This window comes from Neovison vison, chromosome 1 (assembly GCF_020171115.1).
Source record: "Neovison vison isolate M4711 chromosome 1, ASM_NN_V1, whole genome shotgun sequence".
NCBI classification, from domain to species: Eukaryota; Metazoa; Chordata; class Mammalia; order Carnivora; family Mustelidae; genus Neogale; species Neogale vison.
This window is the reverse complement of record NC_058091.1, coordinates 20,847,078-20,870,213: the sequence shown is the minus strand read 5'-3', so window position 1 is coordinate 20,870,213 and position 23,136 is coordinate 20,847,078. Positions and strand designations below refer to the sequence as shown.

Genomic DNA, 23,136 nt, shown 5'->3' with positions numbered 1-23,136 from the left:
TCATCCGTTCTCGTTATTCGATTTGTTGATGCGCTGTGATCAGTGACTACAGCTCACTGAGAGCTCAGATGCGAGTCAGCATTTCTTAGTAATATTTTAAAATTAAGTTCATGTATTTTTTTTTTTTTTTAGACATGCTCTTTCTCACACACTTAGTAAACTACGGTATCGCGTAAACATCACTCTTCTATACACTGGGAAACCAAAGCCTCCATTTGACTTGCTTTATTGAGGTGGTTTGGGTTGGAACTTGCAACTATCTCTGAGGTATGCCCGTGTCTTTCTTTCTTAGCCAGACATCTTTCTAGTCAGTGAATTCAGTTTCCTCACTCCACACTTCTACAGCCTGGGGGGCGGGGTGGGGGGCGAGGGAAGGGAGGCTTCTTGGAGGTGTTGGGAACCCCCGCAGACAGTTTTATTTGCCTCCACTGGTCTACCTCAGGAATATCTCTGGGCAGCACAGTAGCTTCTGGAAGAAAAACCCTGAAAACGCCTCTGATGTCTCTGTATCTGTAGCTACTCTCTCATCCTACAGCCCCACCGTGTTTAAGAGCATTTTGTAAGATTGCTCTGGAGTTAACCAAGTCCTTGGTTCTGCTTCATAGGGAGAGAATCCACAACAAACTCAACTGATGTGTTAAAGGCTACACTTTGAAGAAACCAAATTTTGTCTTAAAGAATCTCTGTTTAAAGCAGGTTGTAACTTTTTTTTTTTTTTTTTGAATGACCCAGTCAGAAACATAAGTAACAATCCTCTGGAGAATATTTGCAAATTATCCAACCTAGTGAAATGTGAAGATGAAAAACAAAGTTATCTTTAAAAATATCTAGAACATGTTAGTAAATTGCCCGCTAATGTGATAGTCATTGTTGAAGATGTTTGATTTTTTTAAAATCAATTTAGCAATTGCATTAATACCAAAAACAATACCAAAAAGACTTGGTTAACCAGAAAATCCCTTTGTTTCAACCATTTTTTAAAAATGTTGGAGCCCGATGTGGGCAGCGGGGAGGCTGCTTCTCCCTCTGCCTCTGCCTGCCATTCTGTCTGCCTGTGCTCACTCTCTCTCCCTCTCTCTCTCTGATAAATAAAATCTTAAAAAAAAAAATGTTGGAAACCCTTTCTAAATATAAAGGTTATTTGGCAATAAAACTCTCCTACTTATATAACTCCACATGACAGCAATGATCTCCAAATTACAGGATCTTAGATCTGTAGGAACCTATGGCAAATCTCATTCAACCCCCTCATCTCTACAGACGGGACCCAAAACAGAGGTGCCAGATGGCTGCTGAGGGTCCCACAGCTGAATGAGTGCACAGCCAGGCACCTGGACAGATAGTGCAGTCTACCCACTGCCCCTCCTACCACACGTGGTTGTTTCCCTGCCTAGTGACACCCTGACTGAGGTAGAGGACCACGGGAAATACATACACTGGCTCTAGGGCAATAAAGATTCTTCTTGTAATTGTCTTTCTCCTACAGGTGGAATACAGAACATACCAGTTAGAGATGATATCTGATAGATTGAAACGGGAAAGTATGCTTAAGCTTGCTTTAATAATCTTCTGAAATAGCTCAACAATGGCCCAGCCTTTCTAGGGGGAAGAACCCACTCCCAGTGTTCTGAATGTTTCTGTCACTTGCAAGACACTGTACAATGGTTAAATGGACCAGAGAACTCCTTATCACCTGGTGTGGAACAGATATGTCATTACTAGAGTACCTTCCATGCTTTAAACAAATGAGCAAAAAAAAATTCAAATGTAAAATGCTCTCTTTTTAATTACTAAATTAAGAAAGTTAAACAATTTAAAAATGTAAACTCACAAATAAATCATAACAAAAAAGGAATTAAGATTTCAGAGTCGCTACCCAGTATTAAAAACTTAATAGAAATAGGCTTTTTGTTTTGTTGTTGTTAAACATGTAATTCAAGGTTGGTACAAACAGCAACTAAAAATGTAATTTTTTTTTCTTTTTTTCTTTTTTTGGTGCATCCCCATGAAATGTAAAGTAGTGCATAGTTATTCCACTGGAGACTTCTTGGACATAGAGAAAGTCATTTCATTAGCAGTACAGAACGTTTAAAACACTTATTTTACAATGGGAAATGTCCAACCCCCACCCTCAGAAATTTTAGTTGCATGAGAAAGTTTAGCAGGTCGCCATGATTCTAATGCTATGGGTTTTAGACCATTTAAATGTGGTTACAAGGTTTATTAAATAAAAAAAGTTTGAAACATTTCAGCATTCATATTTTTATACAAGAAGTATGTGTGGTATCCATCTTCCAGTTCCCCTGGTAGTTATTGGCCATTTGCTTGCTTCAATATGCTTTTAGGCTTCAAGAACAGATCGCAGTTAAGACAAAGCAAATACTGGAAACAGAACTTGTGAATTCAGCTCTGGGGCTGCTTGGAAAGAGTCAAAGGAACAGCCATCTACAGGTACAATCATGAACCAAAAAAGTGCAATCCAAATTAAGAAAAAAAAAAGAAAGAAAAAAGAAAAAGGATCATGCTTTGCAAAAGCCAAAAAGGAGGCCACTGGTTTGCAGAATGATACCAGTGCTTTTATGCTGATTTGGCAGTAAAATCCTCACTCTGGGTCCCGAGGCTTTATGGCCCAGGTGGGCCATGGTCTCCACGTTAGCACCCACATGGTGTATGTACAGGGACATATATATGATATATATTCATATTATAAAAAAGAAAAAAAAAAAAACCCAAACACCTGTCCTGATTGGTTTTTGTTAAAACATGAAAAAAAATTTTATTGTTTTAGACAAAGAGGCCACTTTTGGAAAATAATACTTTTTTTTTTTTTTTTTAGTTGAATCAGGTGAAGACAGTTAAAATCACATAGGATTTGCATTTTAAAAAAAGGAAAGCACTAGGGTCGTTGGCACTGGAGTAACTATTTACATTGAACAGAGGTTTGGCCTTTTACATCACATCGATACAATGCATTTTCCAAAAGTCTGAGAAATAACAAGGTTCTGTCTCGTATGCTTCACAGAGGAGGTTCGGATTTGGGGACAAGTGTCATTAATGAGGGCCATGGAAGTTCGTCAGCTTCAGAGTCACATGCAATCTGATCCGGGACGGCGAGCCGTGCTCGCGCAGCTGGCTACGGAACTGAAAGCTAATGGGGAGGGGGCGGGGAAGCCTCGCCGAGAAGGCCTCTCTCTGCGGACCCCGGCCTCACAGGTTTTCACCGGGCTGGTACTGGGGCTCCGTGGCGGTGAAGTAGTCTTCCAGGAAGCCCTGCAAGTACTCGAAGGTGGGCCGCTCTTCCGGGTCCTTTTTCCAGCAGTGGATCATGAGCTCGTGGAGAGAGATGGGGCAGTCCTGCGGGCAGGGCATCCGGTAGCCGCGCTCCACCTGCTCCAGCACCTCCCGGTTGTTCATGCCTGCAAGACAAGGCCGTGAGTGCGCCGCCCCGCCGCGCCCCTCTCCTCCGCTCCGAGCCTGCGCACCGCAAGGGGGTAGGGAGGGTTGCGGGGCGGGGTAGGGGAGTCCGGCCCTTCGTGGGACGCCGCCCCCCAGTCCCGGCTCAGAAAGGAGCAGGCACTGCATGCGGAAAAGCTGGGTGATGAATCTCGAAAGCGTCGTCCCCGAAAGGAGCCAGACACAAAAGGCAACGGACTGTGTGATTTCATTTATGTGAAGTTCTAGAAAAAGCAAAGCTACAGTGACAGAAAGCAGATGAGTCGTTGCCAGGGGCGAGGGGAGGGGAGTGGCTGCCAAGGGTCAGGGGTCAGCAGTCTCTGCTGTAAAAGGTCAGATAGCAAATACTGGAGGCTTTGTGGGCTGCCTCTGATCTCTGTCGCAAAGTATTATTTTGAATAGCCCTTAAAAAATATACAAAACAAAAACAGGTGGGAGCTGGATTTGGCCCACACAAGGTAATCTGCCAGCTCCTGTTCTGTATCCTGCGCGTGGTGGTGGGGCCCTTTCTGCTTGTCAAAACGCAGTGTTCTTAAAATGGTTGAATTCTGTTGCATGTAAATTACAATTCAATTAAACCAATCAAAAACTAAGATGAGTCAGACCAAAAATAAGTAAATAAATAAAAAGAAAAGTAATCCGTGGAATGAAAAATACACTATCTCGTGTTTATAGCATCTATGAACTTCATCTTTGAACTTCATAAATTTGTTTGGCTTCTACCCGGGCCAGCTTCTACCCCACCAGCTGAGATCTGCTATTGTGTCCCCATGGCTGGGCACCGTCTGGCCCAGTGACCCCGAGGTGCCCCGGGATTTGGTGACTTTGATGGGGAGACAGGGCGCCTCCAGGGCCCGTGTTTACTGATGACCCTGGACAGGCCATTTATCATTTGAGACCTCTGTGACCCTCCGGGGGAGCTGCCTCATGATGAAACCTCAGGCTGCCCCACACAAACCCGAGACCTCTGGGGGAGAAGGCGGCCTCCCTGCGTGCTGGCCTTCCTGACAGGGCAGGAAATACCATAGGTGGGGTGAGGTGAATGTCCCGACCCCTCGCCCAATCACTGCCAGACACTCTTCTCTACTTCTCCTTCCTTTTCCTGCTCTGTTGCCTTCTGCCACTGCCCGCCAAGCACTTGTATGTTTTGGCTGTTCCTTAGCCCCAAGCTTGTAATCCAGAATCCTCCCCAACTTCTGGCCTGGCTTATTAACAAAATCAAGAACCTGGATTCAAGCCATACAGAAACCTAGATAGATGTCTTCCCCTAGGTCTCAGGGATATCAGCAGAAGACCACAGCGTCTGCACGTAGCAGCTCCCTTCCACTCTGTAGGAGCTGGGCCCAGAGCACAACCCCATCCTGACTTGGGGTCTGTTGCCATTCTCTTTGTTTTCTTGTTACTTTTGGAACTGGATTTATCCTGGCTCCCAGGCTGTCAGTCACATGTGTATATGAGCCTTTTTGGGATGCTTTTTTATTCTCTGCCACTGTAACTTCTTGTGATAAAATCCATGTATCATTATTCCCGCTGTGTTGAAGTTGGCCTTCGATGTGATTATTTCAACAGAAACTTGCTCACGTTTTGGGAGTGACCCTTAGTTTAGCGAGAGGACTTTAGGGAACTGGCATGGGCCCCCTGCCTCCATGCTTTGCCTGACTTCACAGGTGCCCTCTGCAGTTGGGTATTGGGTCAGCTCTGAGGCTAATTAGCTGAAATCCTCCTCCAACTGCTGAAGACTCATTTTGAAAACTGGGAGAGGGTGGGGAGCTGGGAGCAAGAGGAAGAACACGCTGCTGCTAGCAGAATGTCCTGTGCTGCTCTGGACAAACTGGGTGAGGGACAGGGACCAGCATTTCCTTATCCACCATCCCGAAACCCAACAGGCTCTGGAAACACAAAGTTCTGGTAACTCACCTGGCAGCAATACAGGTCTGAACTGACTTCATTTGGCCATATAACCCAAGGCTGTTTACTGTTTTTATGTATTCATACATACTGCTATAGAAGTGATAATGTCTTATTTGAATATGGAGTGTGGCCTCAGACTCGAGGATGTTACCTGGTCTATGCACAGTATGGATGTTCTTTTTTTTTTTAAAGATTTTATTTATTTATTTGACAAAGAGAGAGAGAGAGATCACAAGTAGGCAGAGGGAAGGGGGGGAAGCAGGCTCCCCGCTGAGCAGAGAGCCCGACACGGGGCTCAATCCCAGGACCCCGAGACCATGACCTGAGCCGAAGGCAGAGGACCAACCCGCTGAGCCATCCAGCGCCCCAGTATGGATGTTCTTTTAAAAAAGTCTGATTCTCGGGTCGCCTGGGTGGCTCAGTTGGTTAAGCGGCTGCCTTCGGCTCAGGTCACGATCCCAGTGTCCTCGGATGGAGTCCCACATCGGGGTCCTTGCTCTGCAGAGAGCCTGCTTCTCTCTCTCTCTCTGTGCCTGCCTCTCTGTCTGCCTGTGCTCGCTCTCGCATGTGCTCTCTCTCTCTGACAAATAAATAAAATCTTTAAAAAATAAAAATTAAAAAAAAAAAAGAAAGAAAGAAAGAAAGAAAGAAAAAAGTCTGGTTCTCGGGCACATCCGGGCCCAAGAGTTTTGGCTGGGAGGCTGTGGCCTGAGTGATGGCAGCGACCACATTCCAGCTCGCCCAGAAAGGTTAGGCAGCCAGTGTCCTCACGTATGAGGAATGGCACTCTCTGAAGCCTTCGCTTTGTGTTTGACTACAGGCCTTGGTTTCCTATCTCGGAAGCCATGCTACCCGAACCTGCAGAAATGCCCCTTGTCCCGCCCCTGCCAGGAGCCTGTAGGAACTGGGAGGAAAGAAGGGCAGAAGGTCTGAACCTTGGAAGGCTCTTCTGGAAGGGGTTTCACCTCCCCTCCACTCTACCCTTCTGGGCCCCAAACGCCTTCTAATGCTTTATTCTGGCATTGAGACTGTCCAAAATGGCAGCATGGAGTTTAATTAAGCGTTCTCCTATTGCTCTGTGGAGCTGATGTCAGTAAATGTTTCATTTCATTAAAAAACAAACTACTCAAATGGAAAGATTTCATGTATTTTTTTTTTCAACTCTTAGTTCAGTCTCTGCCAATGGAAAGTTTAATTGGCCACTTGGGTCAGGCCTGTTTTTCCAGCGCTCTGCCCAAGTCCCAGACCCAGCAGATAGAGCAACTTGACCCTATCATGTAGCATCCCCCGAGACAGCATGCTTCCTGGGCGGAGGTAGCCAGGGGACCCACGCAGGCCCCAGCAGGCCCACACCATCAGTCACAGGCCCACTACTGTCTTGCTCTGCCTCCTTTCCTGCCTGCCTTTCCCCCTGCTTCTCCTCTTCCTTCTCTTCTCATGCCTTCTCTCTCCAGACTTCCTCAAGGCATGGGGACCATATGTAACTAGTTCTACACCCTGGGCCAAACCAAAACATACCAATGACAGCTTGGCCAGAAAAGTGGGAAAAGAGACAATGCACGTTCGGCTGACATTGACGGTGTGAATGGGGTCAGCTCTCTCCCTGCCGTCCTAAGCCAGAGCCCGCACGGCCAAGCCCGGACGACACCTTCCCCACGCTGTGTGGTCAGGAGATGCCCTCTGAGCGAGGCTCACTTAGGCTGGTTTTAACTCTATAAACAACAGCCAGATTAAGTGGATTGTGTTCTTATTTAAAGAAATAGTATTCTCAGCTATAAGAATTTTGATAAATCCAAATTTGATAAATTCCAAGATTTTTTTTTTTTAGCAAAAACGGCCTTTACTCTATACATTGCCATAAAGATGAGCTTATTTCATTTTTCTTTTTAGATGATTTCATATTTTTGTTACCAAAATAACTTGTTCCCCTCTTTTAGCTACTTTTCCCAAGACGCTGGCTTTACCTAGTACGTGGGAGGTGAAGGCCGGGGACCAAGGAGGGGCTACACGTGAGCCTGAGTGCGGAGTGCTCAGAGGAGAGTCTGGAGGGACCCGGGGATGCCAGACAGGAATCTTGTTACCAAACTTCCTATCAAGGAAGCAGACAGGGAGGGAGGAGGACACTTGGGAACGTTTTTCCTTTTTCTCTTTTTTCATAGGGGGTAATGCTGGCAGAGAAACAGAAAAGGCAGAAGCTTGAAAACATGGCCTATGGGTACGTTTTAGGGAAACACTGTCATCAACAGTTCGGGCCTCCGGGTTTCCTAGCAGGAGCTGCACTAGAGACCATTTGTCAGCAGGAGGGGATCTCTCTGCCACCAGGAATGTCACAGTCACGAAGCACAGTTGGGTGTATGCCCTGGTTCCCAACTTCCATGTTAGAGGAGGACTGGGTTTGGTGGGGGGACTTGGTGGCCAGCGCCGCCCCAACCCTATCCTTTTCTGTCCCCACCATGCAGCCCCTGGGTCTCTGCCCTCTCACTAGATCTGGAAAATGGGCCATTTCCATAGGTCACTCCCATAGGGCACAACTCACTGGTCCTCAGTCCACAGAAAACCCGTGGGGCCTGCTGTGCTGGGGTTTGCTTTCCAGTTCCTCTTCCCTACATCCTCCATGGGACCTCCTGTTGCCATGGATTTCTGGTTTTTGAACACGGTCACGGAGAGAGCATCACTGCCATTCAGTCTGCCCAAGACCCTGCAGCTGAGACTCTCCAGCCAAGGGACTGCCCTCTCTTCCTGTCATTAGGGCCACACTATCCTTTCTAAATCATTTTGCTAGTTTACTCATGGTTTCTGAATTAGGGTCAAGCGTCCGACACTCACCACACGTGGCTGCCCACAATGTCGGTGTTCACGTGTGTCTCCCCCCACTTTTAGATTGTCCCATCCCTGTCCTTCTAGCCACCTACTAAGTCCACAGAGCCTCCCTTCCTCTCTTCTGTCAGATTCTTTGCAGAAGGGAAAGAAAGTCATTTCCCCTGGCAGAGCCATTCTGCACTTCTCACTGATGACTCAACCTCCCTGGCCTCAGTTTCTTCATTTGTCAACAAAATGCCTCCACGGTCACTGTGTTTTCAGCTGTTTAAAAAACAAAACAAACAAAACCAGTTTTCTGTGAAAGAGGCGGGTTTGGCCTTAAGGCTTCCCATGTGTGCCACTTCCTAATAGGGATCCCGGAGGGGCCAGCTCTGTGCCATCAGGCATTTTCACTGGTAGCGGATCAAGTCTGCATCTGGATGTGACCACGGGTTGCAAGAACGTGGATTTCTGCGCCATGGGAAAACTGAGCACTTTCACAATGGAAATGATGGGAGGTTATCAGACGTTGGGATTACTTTTGCAAACGGAGCTTTCCGTTCAAAGGAAATTAAGCTCTATTGTGCATCAGGCTTTCGTCAGGGGCTCCCCCTTCTTCTCTGCATAAACCCTGTGAAAAGCTCTGTCTGTGTCTGTCTGTTGGGCAGCGCCGGGCTAACACCAGGGGAAGGAGGGCTGGGCTGACGGCGCTTGCTCAGTGCGACCCTGTGCTGCAGACCATCACGTGCTCTAGTGGGCTTACACGGCGACAATCAGGAGGTGGCACATGAGGTCTGGTGAAGGATCAAAGTACAAATTTAGGGCGGACAGCTACTGATCAAAGAGTGCAGGCGAAAATAAAGGAGGGACTCTGAGAAGACCTACTAATGTCCAGTTCTCTTTCTCTGGCCTCCTTTGACCAGCTAACCTCGGGGCAGCTGTTTTTATTATGCCCACCGTATGAATAAGTACAGAAATGACTGCGACTCAGGGGCCATCCTACAGAAAGATCATGTGAAGCTGGTCATGCAGTATTATGAAGAACTCCTTTGTCTCAGAAAAAGAGAAGCGAGGAAGAGCGTGAGGGTGTCCACCGGGAAGGCCGTGGAAGCACTGAGCTGAGAACGAACGGCAGCAGAACGCGGGACTCAGTATAGTGAAAAGTTCCTCTCTGGCTGCCCTCTCCACGTGTCTTCTCCTCCCCTGCTTTTCCCTCTCACCAGCCACACTGGCCAAGAGAAACCTTGTAGGGAAAGGTGGCAGCATGACCCCTGGGCACTCCAGGCAGGCTTCCTGCTCTGAGGGAACTCAGGAGCTGAAAGGAGAAGCCCTGGGGGCTAGGGACAGGGGCAGGGAGGGCAGGGAACAAAGCACCCTTGGCTGAGGGTGGAGGTTCCATTCTGATTTCCATTTTCCTGGCCAGAGAGTCTAATCTTTCGCTACCCCAGGAAAAATCTGATCTGTCGGCACACTGAGCAGAGCAGGAGTACTGAGTGCAGGTGATGGAAATGGGCTGCTGAACACGGAGGAATCGACGTCTGCGATTCAGGGCTGTAGGGCATCTGAGAGGGGCGGAGGGAGGAGAAGGGTGGGACTTCTAATTCCCTAAGGAAGGTGGCTTCTAGCTTCACTAATTTCCCTTGTCTCTTCTAGTCACTGGCAGGTGACGGGATATAGTCCCGAAAGCCAGGCAGCTGTCACTTACTAAAAGATTTGAAAGTGCTTCAAATGCATGGATAAATGTGATGTGCTTAAGAGAAGGCTCCTGCTTGCTAGATCCTGCCACATTCACAAAGCAGGTTTTCAGCTGCGAGCCAGGGCACAGAATGGCCAGGACAGTCTGCCTAGAACGGTACTGGAACGTGGTGTTTCAACCAACCACAGTGTCAATTTACCAGAACAACTCTGAGGACAGAGGCTCTCTCGTGGCTGGGACGATCCGTGCTATATTTATGTGCGGAGATGATGGAATAGAGTTAAAAGGCTTTGCGGGTTATTGGTCAAACTAAAAAAATCTTGTTTTAAAACCTCATAGGCATCATCTTTTTTTTTTTTTCCCCCTATCCTGAGTTTCCATCCATCCATTCCTGTGCTTGCACTTCGTGAAAGTCTACTATGGGGCAGATACTGCTGGGTACTGGGAATATCAAAAGGAGCTCCTGTGCCCTCAGAGCTGCTGTGAATTCCAGACACAGGGACGGGGCTTTAATAGCGATGCACCATGTGTCGTGGGAGCAGGCAGGCAGGGCAAGTCGTTTGGTATGGACATGAAGCAAGCTACACTGAGGAGGTGACGTGTGGGTTGGGCTTTGCAGGATTCTGAGGCGGACAGTAAAGCCGAGAAGAGCGGCTCACACCAGAGGGACAGCTCAGTGTGAGGTCTGGGGGTGGCAAGAGAGAAACCATGTCAGGTCATGTCGCCCTCCCACTCAAGCCCCTCAGTGATTCTCTCATTAACAACAAAAAACTAAAGTCCTCACAATGCCCTAGGAAGGCCCTAACTGATCTCCCCAGGGCCTCTCAGACCTCCTGTTCCCTCTGCTGCACCCACACTGGCCTCCCTGCTGTTTTCAGGGACCGCCTTGCCTTCCTCGAGGTCACCCTCCCAGTGAGGTCCTCCCTTGCCACTTTCCATCCCCTTCCCAGCATTACTCTTCTCCCTGCCGCTTACCACCAGCCAATACAGAATAGAGTTTGCTTATTACCTTTGTTTATTGTCCGTCTCTTACAAGAAGAGTAAACGCTTATGAGGGCGCAAGTTTTTGTCTGCTGGTTCAGCGCACACGGCAGGTGCTCAATAAATATTTGTGGACTGACTCACAGCGTTCCCCCCCGCCCAAGGGAAAAAGTTATTAAGGGCCATGCAAACTTCTGGAGTTTATCTGGAAGGAGAAGGGAAGCCACAGACGTTTTTAACCAGGAGAGCAAGATAGCTGGGTCTCTGTTTTCTGGGATAACACCCCTGGTGGTGACAGGGAAAGAATAGGTAAGGGGGCAGGAGAAACCGAGGCAGGAAGTCCCAAGAAGAGGTCACTGCAGAGCGGACGGCCTGACACAGGGCAGTGGAGGTAAAGAGGAAAAGAAGGATGTGAGGGAGGGTTTGAAAGTGCCTAACTCTGATTGCATGCATGAATCCCAGAAAACTCTTTTCATGGAAGTGTTGTCATTTCTCACATTCGGCAGTCCCTCAGTACAAAATCCAGTCTAGTCTCGACACAAAGGATGGTTCTGCACCTCAGCTCACGGAAAATAAGGCCTAGAATGTGTTCGAGTGCGGCTGTGCCCGGGGAATCCGTAGAGCAGAGCTGTCCTCTGGAACTGTGTGCATCTCTGTGACACGTCATGGAAGCAACCTTTGTCTGGGCGGGTGGAGCGCATGCAACTCCTTTCTGCTACCTCTGTTAATCTCAGTGTCACATTTCAGTACTTTTTTCTTTGGCTCTAGGGCTGTCATTCCATTTGAGATTGTCCTTCTTCCCTTCCTTTTAGTCCATTCCTTTTACAGAACTCGCTAACTCAGCAGCTGGCCCATGTGCCATTGTCTCCTCTTACGTGGTCACACATCACATGCTCCACTCTAGGCTCCTTCTCTGATTCTTACTTCTGGAACTCCTGTCATGCCGGGCAGAAATGCCGGGAAAGCTTTACGAATCCGTGGGTAAGTCACCTCCCTTCCCTTGACCTCCAACCTCATCTACCAGCCAAAGGCCCTTTCCTCTGTGTGAAGGTAACAGAAGGTCATGCTCAGGTATGAAAGAATTCAGAAAAATACCGCCACCTACTGTTCTTGAAAAACGAATTACTTAAAAATAGACTCTAGCCAACGGAGAAATTTTTGCTTGGAGATGTCAGGGTGGAAGGCATGATGGGCGGGGACTGGGAGTCCGTCCCAGGGTACCCCCAACAGGCACAGGGATTCGGCGTGGCAGAGAAGCAATCCCTGGGCACACACTGACTGGGCCACACCAGCAGTGAGAATGCGGAGGGGAAGGTCCTTCCTTTCACAGTGACGTCTGGATGAAGCTTAAAGACACTGTGCCTTAGGAATTGTTATCCTTCATTAAGGTAATAGTCCTGTAATTGGAATTCTTCTGTAAAAGCCTCTCCCTCAAGAAGGGTTTGCTCTAAGATCCAGAAGTCCAATTAAATAGGATTATAACTATGTTAAAAAACAAAAACAAGAAGCCCCCATGGCTAGGAACAGGCCTGGGAACAATTTTCTGTGGCTGCTGGCTGTTTGGGGCTAAGACACAGCTCATGTCTCTTGCCCACTGACACAGCCCACCCCCAAACCCCTGCCCTCTACTGCGGACCCTCCTGGCCCCAGAGCCTCCCTGTGGCAGCGTATGAGGCCCCCATGATGATGATGACGGGCTCTGGCCAGCCTTTCCTGCTGCACATCAGGCTTCACGCCCCCACCCTCAAATTCCTTCTCCTGCAGCTCCTTGAATGAGCTCTGCCCTCTAGGCCTTGGCGCCTTCCTATACGCCAATCTGTATCCAGGACCTTCTTCCCTCTTCCTTGACTTGAGGAAGAAACTCTGCTTGCCCTTTCCATGACGCCTCCCAGACACAACCGGCCCTGCTACCTCAGAGAAGCAGGGCGGCTCTCCCAGCCCCCCGGCACGTCAGGGGCGGCTCTGAGTATGTAACTCTGCGCAATCCAGTGGACTCAATTCTCACCGCAGACTCCTTTGCCCCTCACAGGACTCTAAAGGAAAGGCCCCTCTGCAGACACCCAAATCACATGTCCCTGACCCCATTATCAGAATGAAGATTTGAGGCCCACAGGGGGTAAATTGAAGTAATTCATCCCATGAGGATGATTCCCTCTGATAATAAGTATCAGAAAACACTGATTTCTTCCTGGACATGGTGCATATTTTATCTATGTGACTGTAAATCCCACGAGTGCAGGAACTAAACTTATTTGCTCATTGTTCTATATCCCCAGCAACCAAAACAGTGCCTAGCTCCAGGAAGCTTTTAATCTGTTTCCTCAGAGTGTGAATGTCTTATTTGTACTTACTTTCCAGGTAGAACAAAATGCCCGGCACAGTTCACACTCATGGATACTGAGCTAAGTGAATCTTAGTTTGAGTCACAAAACAAGGCCATTTTCCTTATGCTAAAACCACACTTGGGCAAAGCCTCTCCCTCAGAAGCATACACCTGCCTGTCTTCTCTGGGGTCCCGGTCCCTGCCCCTTTGTCTTGGTTTCTGTGTGCAACCCTGATGAACAAAAAGTGGCTTTGTGTCACTGAAAGGAAAGCCTTTGCAGAAACGCAAAACAACATTAACCTTTTCCCCTCCGTGGCATTCCACACACCGGCTGACTGTAAACCTAGAGGATCCAGGGAGAAATCTGTTCAAAATTCAAGCCAAAAAAAAAAAAAAAAAAAAGTGCCTTCACGTCTTCAAAACCCCCAGACCTGCATTTATTCCCGCCCCCCCCCAAGAAGCCACTCAAAAATGCCCACGCTGCTCTCCAGGCCCCTCAGGGGCAGCCCTTCCTGCCCTGCTGGCTGGCTGGCTCCCGCGCGTCTGCCCACCCGTGCATGTGGGGACCAGCCGCCTCCAGCCCATCAATAAAACTGGCTTCCACCCACGTCGCCAAGCGCCCCGTGCAGGGACAGGGAATTTTGTTCATTTTGTCTTGGTGCCAAGCTGGCTTTCCTAGGAGTCTCAAGGCCACGCCAACCTGAAAAAAGATCCTTTCTCCCTCTCTGCATTCTCCAAAGATGACCAGAAATAATCATAAAAAACGAACAAAGGGATTACACATTAATCTGCCCTCCCGGTCTCCTCTGACTGCAAAGATAGAATTACAAACCCAGGATTTGCAAGAGACATCAGTTCCTCATTAATCTCCACTATCTTTTTTTTTTTTAAGCTCCTTTCTTAGGCAGGGAATGAGGAGGAGCTACGTTCTTTCTTCACTCAACAGCAACTGAAAAATATGTCCTTAACATTTCAGAAAGCAGATCGCCCACGTGCTATAATATAACCACTAAAGCGTGGAGGTGAAATGGCACAAGTGTCCTTTGCATCAGCATCTGTTGAAATTAATGAATTTAAGGGGGAATCATCTAAATCTGTGGTTTCTTTGAGAAGCATGAATCTGATAGTCCAGAAAATTTCCAGAGCCGAAGACTCTCCGATTTCTTTACTTTACACTTGCTTTCGTAGGGCATATTTTGACTGCTCGGATGGGCAGTGCGTGGCCCTGAACCCGCGTTTGCCAAGTGCCTCTGCTCTGTCCGGCCATCTGCGGCTGGGGCCTGCAGAGAGGGCAGGTCCTGGCATTTTCCTGCCAGGTTCACTCCACGGGTCAGTGCTACAGTGTAATCAAAAAGCAGTGGGGGCTCTTCTCCTTCTCTTCCCTGCAAGGGTCTGCAAATTCTCTTTGGGTAAAGCCGTGCCAGAACCCTTGTTCCTCCTGGAGCCACAGCTGCGCGCCCCTACCCAGAGAGCACAGGCTCCACGAACCGGGGTGGGCTGAGCGCTCGTGCTGGCTGCTGTTTGCACGAATCCCGGCACGACACGCGCGGCAGCTGCTGTCTCCGTGATGCCCACGGGGGCTCCCAGTTCTGCTTTTCCCTGGCTAAATCCCTGTCCAAGTTCCTCAAACTCACGTTGGGCAGAAAGTTGAGTGTGGGGCTTGGAAGGCAAAGTGGGAAGAGAGCCTCCAATCCGAGGCCAGCCTCGGCTAGGTCCCGCTCTTACCTGGGTATGGCACTCTTCCTTTGGTGACCAGCTCTGTGAGTAAGATTCCAAAAGACCACACGTCAGACTTGATTGTGAACCTCCCATACAGGGCTGCTTCGGGGGCTGTCCACTTAATGGGGAACTTTGCACCTGCAGAAAGAACACGCGGTGACTCGGCAGGCAGAGAGCATGGTCCGGGGTATGGGGTCCAGGGAGGAGCGCTAGGAAGTTCGCAAAGGAGGTGGGGAAGGCCGCAAACAAGAATGGACTTCAGTCGAGCAGCTGTGGGGTCTAGTCTTGGCTTTGGTGCCTTAAGCGAGCTCGTCTAATTTTATTTTTCCCATCAAAAGGTTGATGTTCAAAGCCCCTTAAAGTTCTGGCTTCTAGAACTTGAATCTAGGACCACACTGAATGTCACAGGACTGGTCTGGTTGTGGGGCTGGCTTGTGATTTAGGAAACTAGTATTACATGATTTTTCTTTTACTTTGAAATGATGTCATACTCTAATTAATACATAGAGTATTATATCACAATGCTATGCTCACGAATTCTTGGGTAGAGAAGACCACAGTGTGCTTTTATGAGGTACACAGAAACCATATCCAACTACCATGCTTCTCCCAAAGTGAAGACAATTTGCTGTAGCCCATGTATTTGTAGAAATGGGCTCTATTTCCCAAGGCCTTTAAAACCCATGGCAGAGAAATGATTTTGCCTCTGGCTACTTCCCTCTACCTTTTCCCTCATCACTGATAGTGGCCATCTTTACTCCTGGGACAGCTTTTTCTTCTGTATTCTATGATCCCTTGCTTACCTGCCTACCTTTCTGCTACCGGTCAGAGAGCATATTGTTTTAAAGAACAGTCTTGCTTCAGTGACTATCTTATGAGTCTGATTTCTCAAGACCAAGCAACGAATTCATGGCCAAGTCAGTAGAATCTTTTCTTTGAAACTTCTCAGATCATTAAAAGAATCCTCTCTCTAATTCAAAAGGGAGGGTGGCGTCCACTCTGCTCTTTATAAGGCTAGATGGGTGTACAGGGAATTACAATTGATTTCAACAGCCTGTGTGCTCACATATGAAGCTCAGCGATTATAAAGCAGTTCCAGAAATTTCACTGAACAAACTAAAAGAAAAACAAGGAATTTTTATTACTGATGTAAACACAATTATATATTTAAAGCATGTTAATTTTCTTAGGACCTCCTTAAAAAAAAAATCATACAAACGATGATAGAATCAGAAATTTTTGTAGTATCTTCTAGGAAAAGTCATAATATGCAAAAGTGGCAAATAATTAAAATCTTTAAATTAGCATGGTTTTAATAACGAGAGGTATGATAAATTACAGCAATTAGATTTTTGTTTTAAACACAGTTGATGATAATGTCTTTAGCAAATCTACCCTGGCATTTTCTGGCAATATAATTTTCCTCTCCATCTCTTTTATGCCAGTGTGAAATGAAATTTAAAAAATCCTACTATTTCATTATGTGGCATCTCACATTTACACTGGAGCAGAGAAGTTATTCTACAGTTTTCTTTTCCTTGTATGTACGGAGTTATTTTTAATTAGCTGTGTTTCTCCAGCATAATTATTTCTATCTTTTCTTAAGTGCTGCATGATTCTACACAAGGCCTGGTATTCTCTGAACAGTCGTTTTGTTTTTAAAGTTTCTTTCAAAGCGTTCTGCTGTGTGAGAACCTACCCTCGAGCATTCTGTTCACGCAGCTTTGGACTCTGAGCCGCTGGGATTAATGTGATAGATTTTCTTCAGTGTCGAGAACAGACTTTGCCCTGGACCAGACCTCAGCTGGAGTTCTCTTATTTCAGAGAATTAAAGGTATATTAAATTCATTCCTATTTAAACTATCTCTTGAGCCAAATGGCTTGGAAATCTATGTCCATCTCGAAAGCAAAAAGAACTGTCTTTTCTCCCCTGTGCAGACACAAATCCTGTAAATAAAATGATGAGCAAAAGGAGCCTTTCTTCCCACTTTGGAATCATTCAACGTTCATGCAGAGGTGTGTGCGTATGTGCGTATGTGTGTGAGTGTGCGTTTCTGAAAAGAAACTGTTCAAAATTTGGATAAAGTCATTTTGGATTTTCTGAGAGAAGACTTCGTAATCTGAGGTTAACAAAATCCCAAACAAATGTCAATATCTCGGCCCGTTTTGCTAGTCAGCTTTATCGTTTTCTCATGACATCATCTGCAACAAGAATTCTAATATGTAAACCTTGAACAAATACATTCAAATGAAGGCTGTAAAAGATCTATGATAGGAAACCATTTGCGGTTATGTGCTTTGAGACTTATTAGCAGGAGCTTTTATAAATAAATTTATTTTGCGTTTTCTTTCTAAAATAAGCAATATATTGCTTTTCGGAAGAAAAAGAAAGAAGGCCTTTGTCCAATTTCTCCTACTTCTTTTCAGCCTTGAAACAGCAGCCACTGTTGACAAAAGAAGCTTCTGTAAAGATAACTCATATTTTCCTTCTCACGGCAGAAAAAAGGTTAATAAATTAAAGCAGCGATAATCTGTTAATCATTAACTATGGTTTCAACAAAAGAACTGATGGATGTCCTTTCACTCATCTCATTACCTCTACTTCCCCTTCTCTTGGTTTCCTGCCTCCTGGGGGTACAGATGCAGCTTCAAATGGTTTGTGGTGGGGGTGGAGGGTGGGGTGGGGGTGGGGCAGTGGGGTCTCTGTCCAGGGCCGGGCAGGTTGCACACTGCAAACCCCCATCTATGAGAAGATCATCCCTGGGGCTGCCCGGAATACCACCTACACATCTGCACAGGCGCCCCCGCTGGGGACTGTGCCGGTTCTTGCCTCCAGTGAAGTCAAGACAGCTCAGAAACCTGGAAGGAAGGATCTCCTGGGTGTAAACACTGCCTTTCCTTTGAAAATAAAGTTCTGCCCCCTCATGTTTTTTTGAAGTTATCATGACAGGCAGTGAAAGTCAGGATCAAAGTTGTCTCCTAGGCAGTATGGATTTGTAGAGAAAAGGAGACAGGGTCCAGAGGCCTCTACTACAATGAACTTGGCCCTACTGTGTAACCAGCCGATTTGCAATTCTTGAAATTCTCTGGTTTGGGAGCAGGATTCAGAGGCCAACGCAATTTCCCCTCCTTTGCATCTTATCAGGGGAAACATAGCCAAACACAGATTATCTGCAGGTAGGATAATCTGTGTCACTGTTGTCATGGGCTTTGGAGGACACAGGAACTCAGTGAACTTGTTCAATGTTTGGATGACCCCCCAAATAAAGGGATTTTCATCACTCTAGCATTGATTTCTGACTAAGTTACTTTGATAGTTCAGGGTTCTTTGAGGCCAACAGACAGAGGCCGTATGTGATACATATGCATCTAATGCACAGACTTGAAAGCTCTTTCCACTGTTTTCTAGGCAGCATCTGTAGATTTTGGACTTGCCAGGCGAAAGGCCTTGCAGAAAGCCTGACTCGGTGCTGTCACGGAGACCCAGTCCCTTTATTGCCGTCTGGACTTGCATCGTTTACCTTCCTGTAATCCTAGTGAGGGCCAGTGAGACCAAGGCCAAGCCATTTTCTGTAGAGAGTAAACATGCCGGTCCCCGACATCTCCATCGTGTTTCTCTAGGTTCCAGTGAGAAGTGAACTCAGCTGTCATGAGCTCTGTGTGACATGGGGGAGGGTACTCCCTCTCTTGGCTCCAACCGCTCTCCTGACTCCCGTATCACCTGCGTTTGGTCACCCGATGGGCCCTCCCTCCTGAATTCCTGATCTGTATAATCGAGTCTCTGCTTTCCGTGTCTGCTGGGAGGTCTCAAAGGGCCTCAGAGATACAACATCTGAAATTCACCTTCCTAGAATTCTGCTTCTTTCTCACCGTCTGTTGCCTTGTAAACTTCCCAGCTGACGCGACCAGAATGCCGAGAATCCTTATCTGGGTGCTGGGTCTAACCGCCCATCCCCATCCCTCACGAGGCAGTGCACCGCCTGCCCAGGCAAGGAGCTCAGTCCACCTTCCCCATGTCGTCTTTGGCCCCCGCTGCTTTATCACCCTCCCGGCTGAGTCCACTTCACCGTGAATGTGTCTGGGCACTACCCTCACTCCAGTCCTTCCTCGCCTGTCCCCTGCCTGCACTCCTGCAAGGGCCTTCCGGCTGCGCCCACATGCACAGTCTGGTCCCTCCTCCCTACTGCTCCAGCCGTTTCCTGTTACTGCCCCCCCCCGCCCCCGCCATCCCATTGCCCTTCTGGATTGTTCCCACCTGCTGCAGGGCCATAGGGCAGGCTGTTCCCTTTGCTGAAGTCCCTACCCCACAGCTAACTCCTGCTCCTTTGCTCTTAGCCTAAATGTTATATGCACAGGCAGCCTTCGCTTGATCACTAGGAACGGGGCTCGTCCCTAGTGCTGTGCCCGGTTCTTTGGGGCCACTACTATTCAAGGGCAGATGAATACATCAGTCGTTTGAAGCATGCCTCTCTCAAGAGACAGAGACTGTCCTCGAGGGCAGGAGCATGTCTTTCTGGACGGCCACCTTATCTCCAGTTGGGAAACCAGTGCCTGGTGCACAGAAGAAACCAGAGAAAGCTGTGTTGAATGACAGAGGGACTGGACAGCTGCTTCGCCCTTCCAGGCAGAACCACCACAGCCCCTCAGGAGGCTTGTTATTAGTTCCCTGTTCTCCAGCGGGTCCTCTCCTTGTCCTCAGTGACCAGTGTCACCATCTGCCACCATCTGGATGCCCTCATAAGGCTCTCAGCAGCGCCGACTGCAGTAGAAGAACATGTGTCACACATGCCACTTAGAAACACTGGGAAAACCCTGTGTTTTTCCCGTCAAATGAAGTGTGGAGTGAATCCGAGGTGGAAGGAGCCCCAGACTTTGCTTGGTGAGGAGTGGGGGGGTCTAGATCCCTAAGTAGTAGCTTGGGGGGGCTTATCTCAGCAGAAAACCTAGGTAGTCAGAGGCCTGGGGAGAGTTCACAGCAAAACAGAGTGGAAAATCCTTTTCTGAATAGAACGAGATGAAACAGGTAACTGATGCCAAGCACTCACGCCTCCCCCCACCCCACCCCCAGGCCCCATCTTTCTCCGGTAGAATAAGGTTAACAGTCATCCAGGCTATAGGGACGGGAAAAGAGAGGGCTGTGACTATATCCAGTTGTCACCATTTGCCCACACAGCAGCATCAAGCCCCCACTTCCCTGGCTGGTTTTGTTCTCTGTCGTTTCCTACCATCAGTTTTTCTGGGTTTTCCCCTCATGCCTGGCCCCATACCTGGTGCTAGGGACGCAGCAGTGAGCGCAACCCCTGGCTCTCCTGGAGCTTGCAGCTCAGACTGGGATGGAGAGAAAACAGATGAGGGGCCGTTATACATGCCAGGCAGTGACAGATGCTATAAAGAAGAACGAAACGGGCTGCAAGGACAGATTTTTATGGGGCTTTGCAAGCCCCACTAGAGTCTTTGGATCCTATCCTAAGTGTGATGGGAAGCCACTGGGGCTTGTGAGCAGAACAGGATGACATCCCACCTCATTCTTTCTCCTTGTCTTTCAAGTGTGGAAGATGACATATCGTTACCTTGAGAACGATTTATGATGAGAAAGAACGTGTAAAGCATTTTGACTTTTCAACACTCTTGAGAAGCATCATGACATTTCAAGACCCATGGGTGACTCTTAGCAACGAGCATTGGGTAGATTGTGCTTCTGTTGTCACTCCTGACGTCATGTTTGTTTAACTCGTGGATCTAGTCACATTTGTGCTATTTTAGCACACTGTTTAGTATGAATAATACTAATAATCTCAGTAACAAAGGAGTAAAATTTAGCATACTCTAACACTTTGCAAAGCTCAAGCATTTCTATTGGAAATGAATTAATTATCTTCTCTGAGTTTATTCTTCCCTGATGTCCTTCCTTCCTTTCCAGCCTTTCTTGTGTCTCTGCTTTAGCCTCTTCTCCATCCTTCACTTGATAATTGCGAGCATCTGAGAGGCTCCAGTGCTGGGACACTCTCCTCTCTACTTACTCCCCTGGGAGATACACCCTCTCTCAGGACTACGCCTGCCTACCATCTCTGTGTGAATAGGCCTGGAAACACTACACAGACTCTGTTTCTCCTCCAGAAGTCCCAGTTCTTGATTTGCCTCTAGGGTGTCCCACCCTTTTCTCAAATGTGGCAACTATGAATCTAAATTCATTATTTTACTAAGTCATCTTACTATGAATAAGACATTATGAAGGAGATTCTTGTACTAGGTGGAAAATGTTACAAAATGACAGATGACTTAAATGACTAAATGACTTAAAAAGCTTATTCTCACTTGAATATTTTAGGATGCAAATGGAGTACTTTTTTTTTTTTTTTTTTAAATATTCCTTTTCTGGGGGTCAGATCATCATTCTGCCAGGTTTCAAAGTGGGGAAATCTGGCTGGAACTTCTCCCTCTCCTCAAACCTCCAAGCTCCAAGCTAATCCAACATCAAGGTTTTTTTTCTCCCTCTCTCTCTCTTTTTTTAAGTAATCTCTCTGCCCAAAGTGGGGCTCAAGTTCATGACCCTGAGATCAAAAGTCACATGCTCTACTGACTGAGCAGGCCAGGTGCCCCATATCACCAAGGTTTCCTGTTTCTCTCTTTGACATGTCTCTCCCATTTGCCCTTTCTTGTTTAAGCTCTTGCTGAAACTTGGCTTGGGTCCTTGTCCCCCTGATCAGTCCTCCTGTCTTGGTTCCTGGATTGTGCCCTGCCTTTGGCTCACTGTCCTTCCAACAGGTCACTTAAACCTCAGGTCCCCAATGCTCCCCTCACCAACCGCACAGTGGGCCCCCCACTGCCTCAAGGCAAAATCCCTGGCCTGGTTTTCACACCTACATATCTAATCAGCTTCAGCTCTTGCAACCCCAAACACATCTTCTCCTCTGGTTTGCTTTTCCAGAACCTGTACCCTGCCCTTGGTGTAGCCAGACCTGCTTCTTCTTAGCTTGTTCTAAACATCTTCTTTCCTCACCTGCTCAACGGAAGCCTACTCATCTCAAGTCCACCTTCCTCACGAAGTCATCTGTGATTACCTCAGCCTTCATTAATCCCTCCAATGCACTCGGAGCCAATCTTATAAACCATAGTTTAACGCTCGACAGTAGTAGCCATAACAATAGCTACGTACAGACTGAGCGCTTGCTCAGTGTCAGGCATTATGCTAAGTACTTTCCACGCAGGAGGCAGATGTCAGTAATAGTCCTGTCCTCCACATGAGAACAGTGAACACAGAGAGGGAAAATGATAGGCCAAAGAACATGTGGCAATGGTGGAACTGGGATTTGAACCAAGAGCTTCAACGCCATATCCCTTGCTGCTGTGCCCAGTCCCCGATATGTCTTTCTGCTAGTTCTGCTGGCGTTATTTTTTATCTTCTTAAGTAGAATGTACATCCTTCGAGGTTGGAGACCATGTTCTATACTTCTCTTCCTTGACAGTACCTTGCCCAAGGCTGCTTAAAGAGCAGCTGTTCACCAAATCTTTAACTGGCTAATGGCAATTTGTCCAACACTGCGATGGCCAAACTCTCTTCCTTTACACAGATTTAATCAAACCAGAAGAAGGAAAGACTGAACACACAGCAGTGTAATGAACTAATAATTATTTCCACTGTTAGTGTAATAGGAATAAAATCATCGCTATCATACTCTGGGGTGGTCTGACAGAATGCTCTTGGTTTTTAAGTGAAAACAGGAAGACTGGTTAAATTCATTAAGTCAGGATGGTTCATCCCAACCCCCAGGATCCATTCCAGTTAATGGAGGTCCTCTATCCCTAATGGCCAGGCAAGCTGTTTTCTTTGCTTCGAGTGGAAACAGTTCTCATTTGATTTGGTTACTCACCACACTTTATGCATCTTCATGCATTAAGATGATGGCAGTGGCGTGGGAGATAGTCAAATGAAAATGGCTGAGACTTCCACTCCCACATCTACCTCCTGCACTGTGCATGTGAGGTGGCCAGGAATCAAGGAGAAAATGCTCTTAAGTGACAGTGCAAAGGGGCCCACCCCCTGGGCTGTGCTGTGTTGAGGGCTCATTTGTGATGGCCATTGACAAAGGAGCTCTCCGAGTCAGTGGATCTGGGCTTGCACGTTCGATTTGCTGGGTGGCCACTTAAAACCTCCCCAGCCTCAGTCTCCGTGTCTGTAAACTGAGACGATGATACCCTCATGAGCTTGTGGTGAGAATTATAAATAATGTAAGGGGTTCAGCACAGCCTCTGG

At 47.4% G+C, this 23,136-nt stretch overlaps 1 protein-coding gene across 6 annotated transcripts in view; it reads right to left on the bottom strand.

The window, feature by feature from the left end:
* Positions 1-2,861: 2,861 nt before the first annotated feature.
* FYN (FYN proto-oncogene, Src family tyrosine kinase) overlaps positions 2,862-23,136 on the bottom strand; it is a 208,910-nt gene continuing 188,635 nt past the window's right edge. For all 6 annotated transcript variants that reach the window (XM_044244352.1, XM_044244332.1, XM_044244340.1 and 3 more), the window contains 2 exons: positions 14,889-15,020; positions 2,862-3,416 (listed from right to left, as the gene is read on the bottom strand). In XM_044244352.1, coding sequence (XP_044100287.1) covers positions 3,208-3,416; positions 14,889-15,020 — 341 coding nt within the window. In that variant the 3' untranslated portion in view covers positions 2,862-3,207. The remainder of the gene's footprint in view (positions 3,417-14,888; positions 15,021-23,136) is intronic.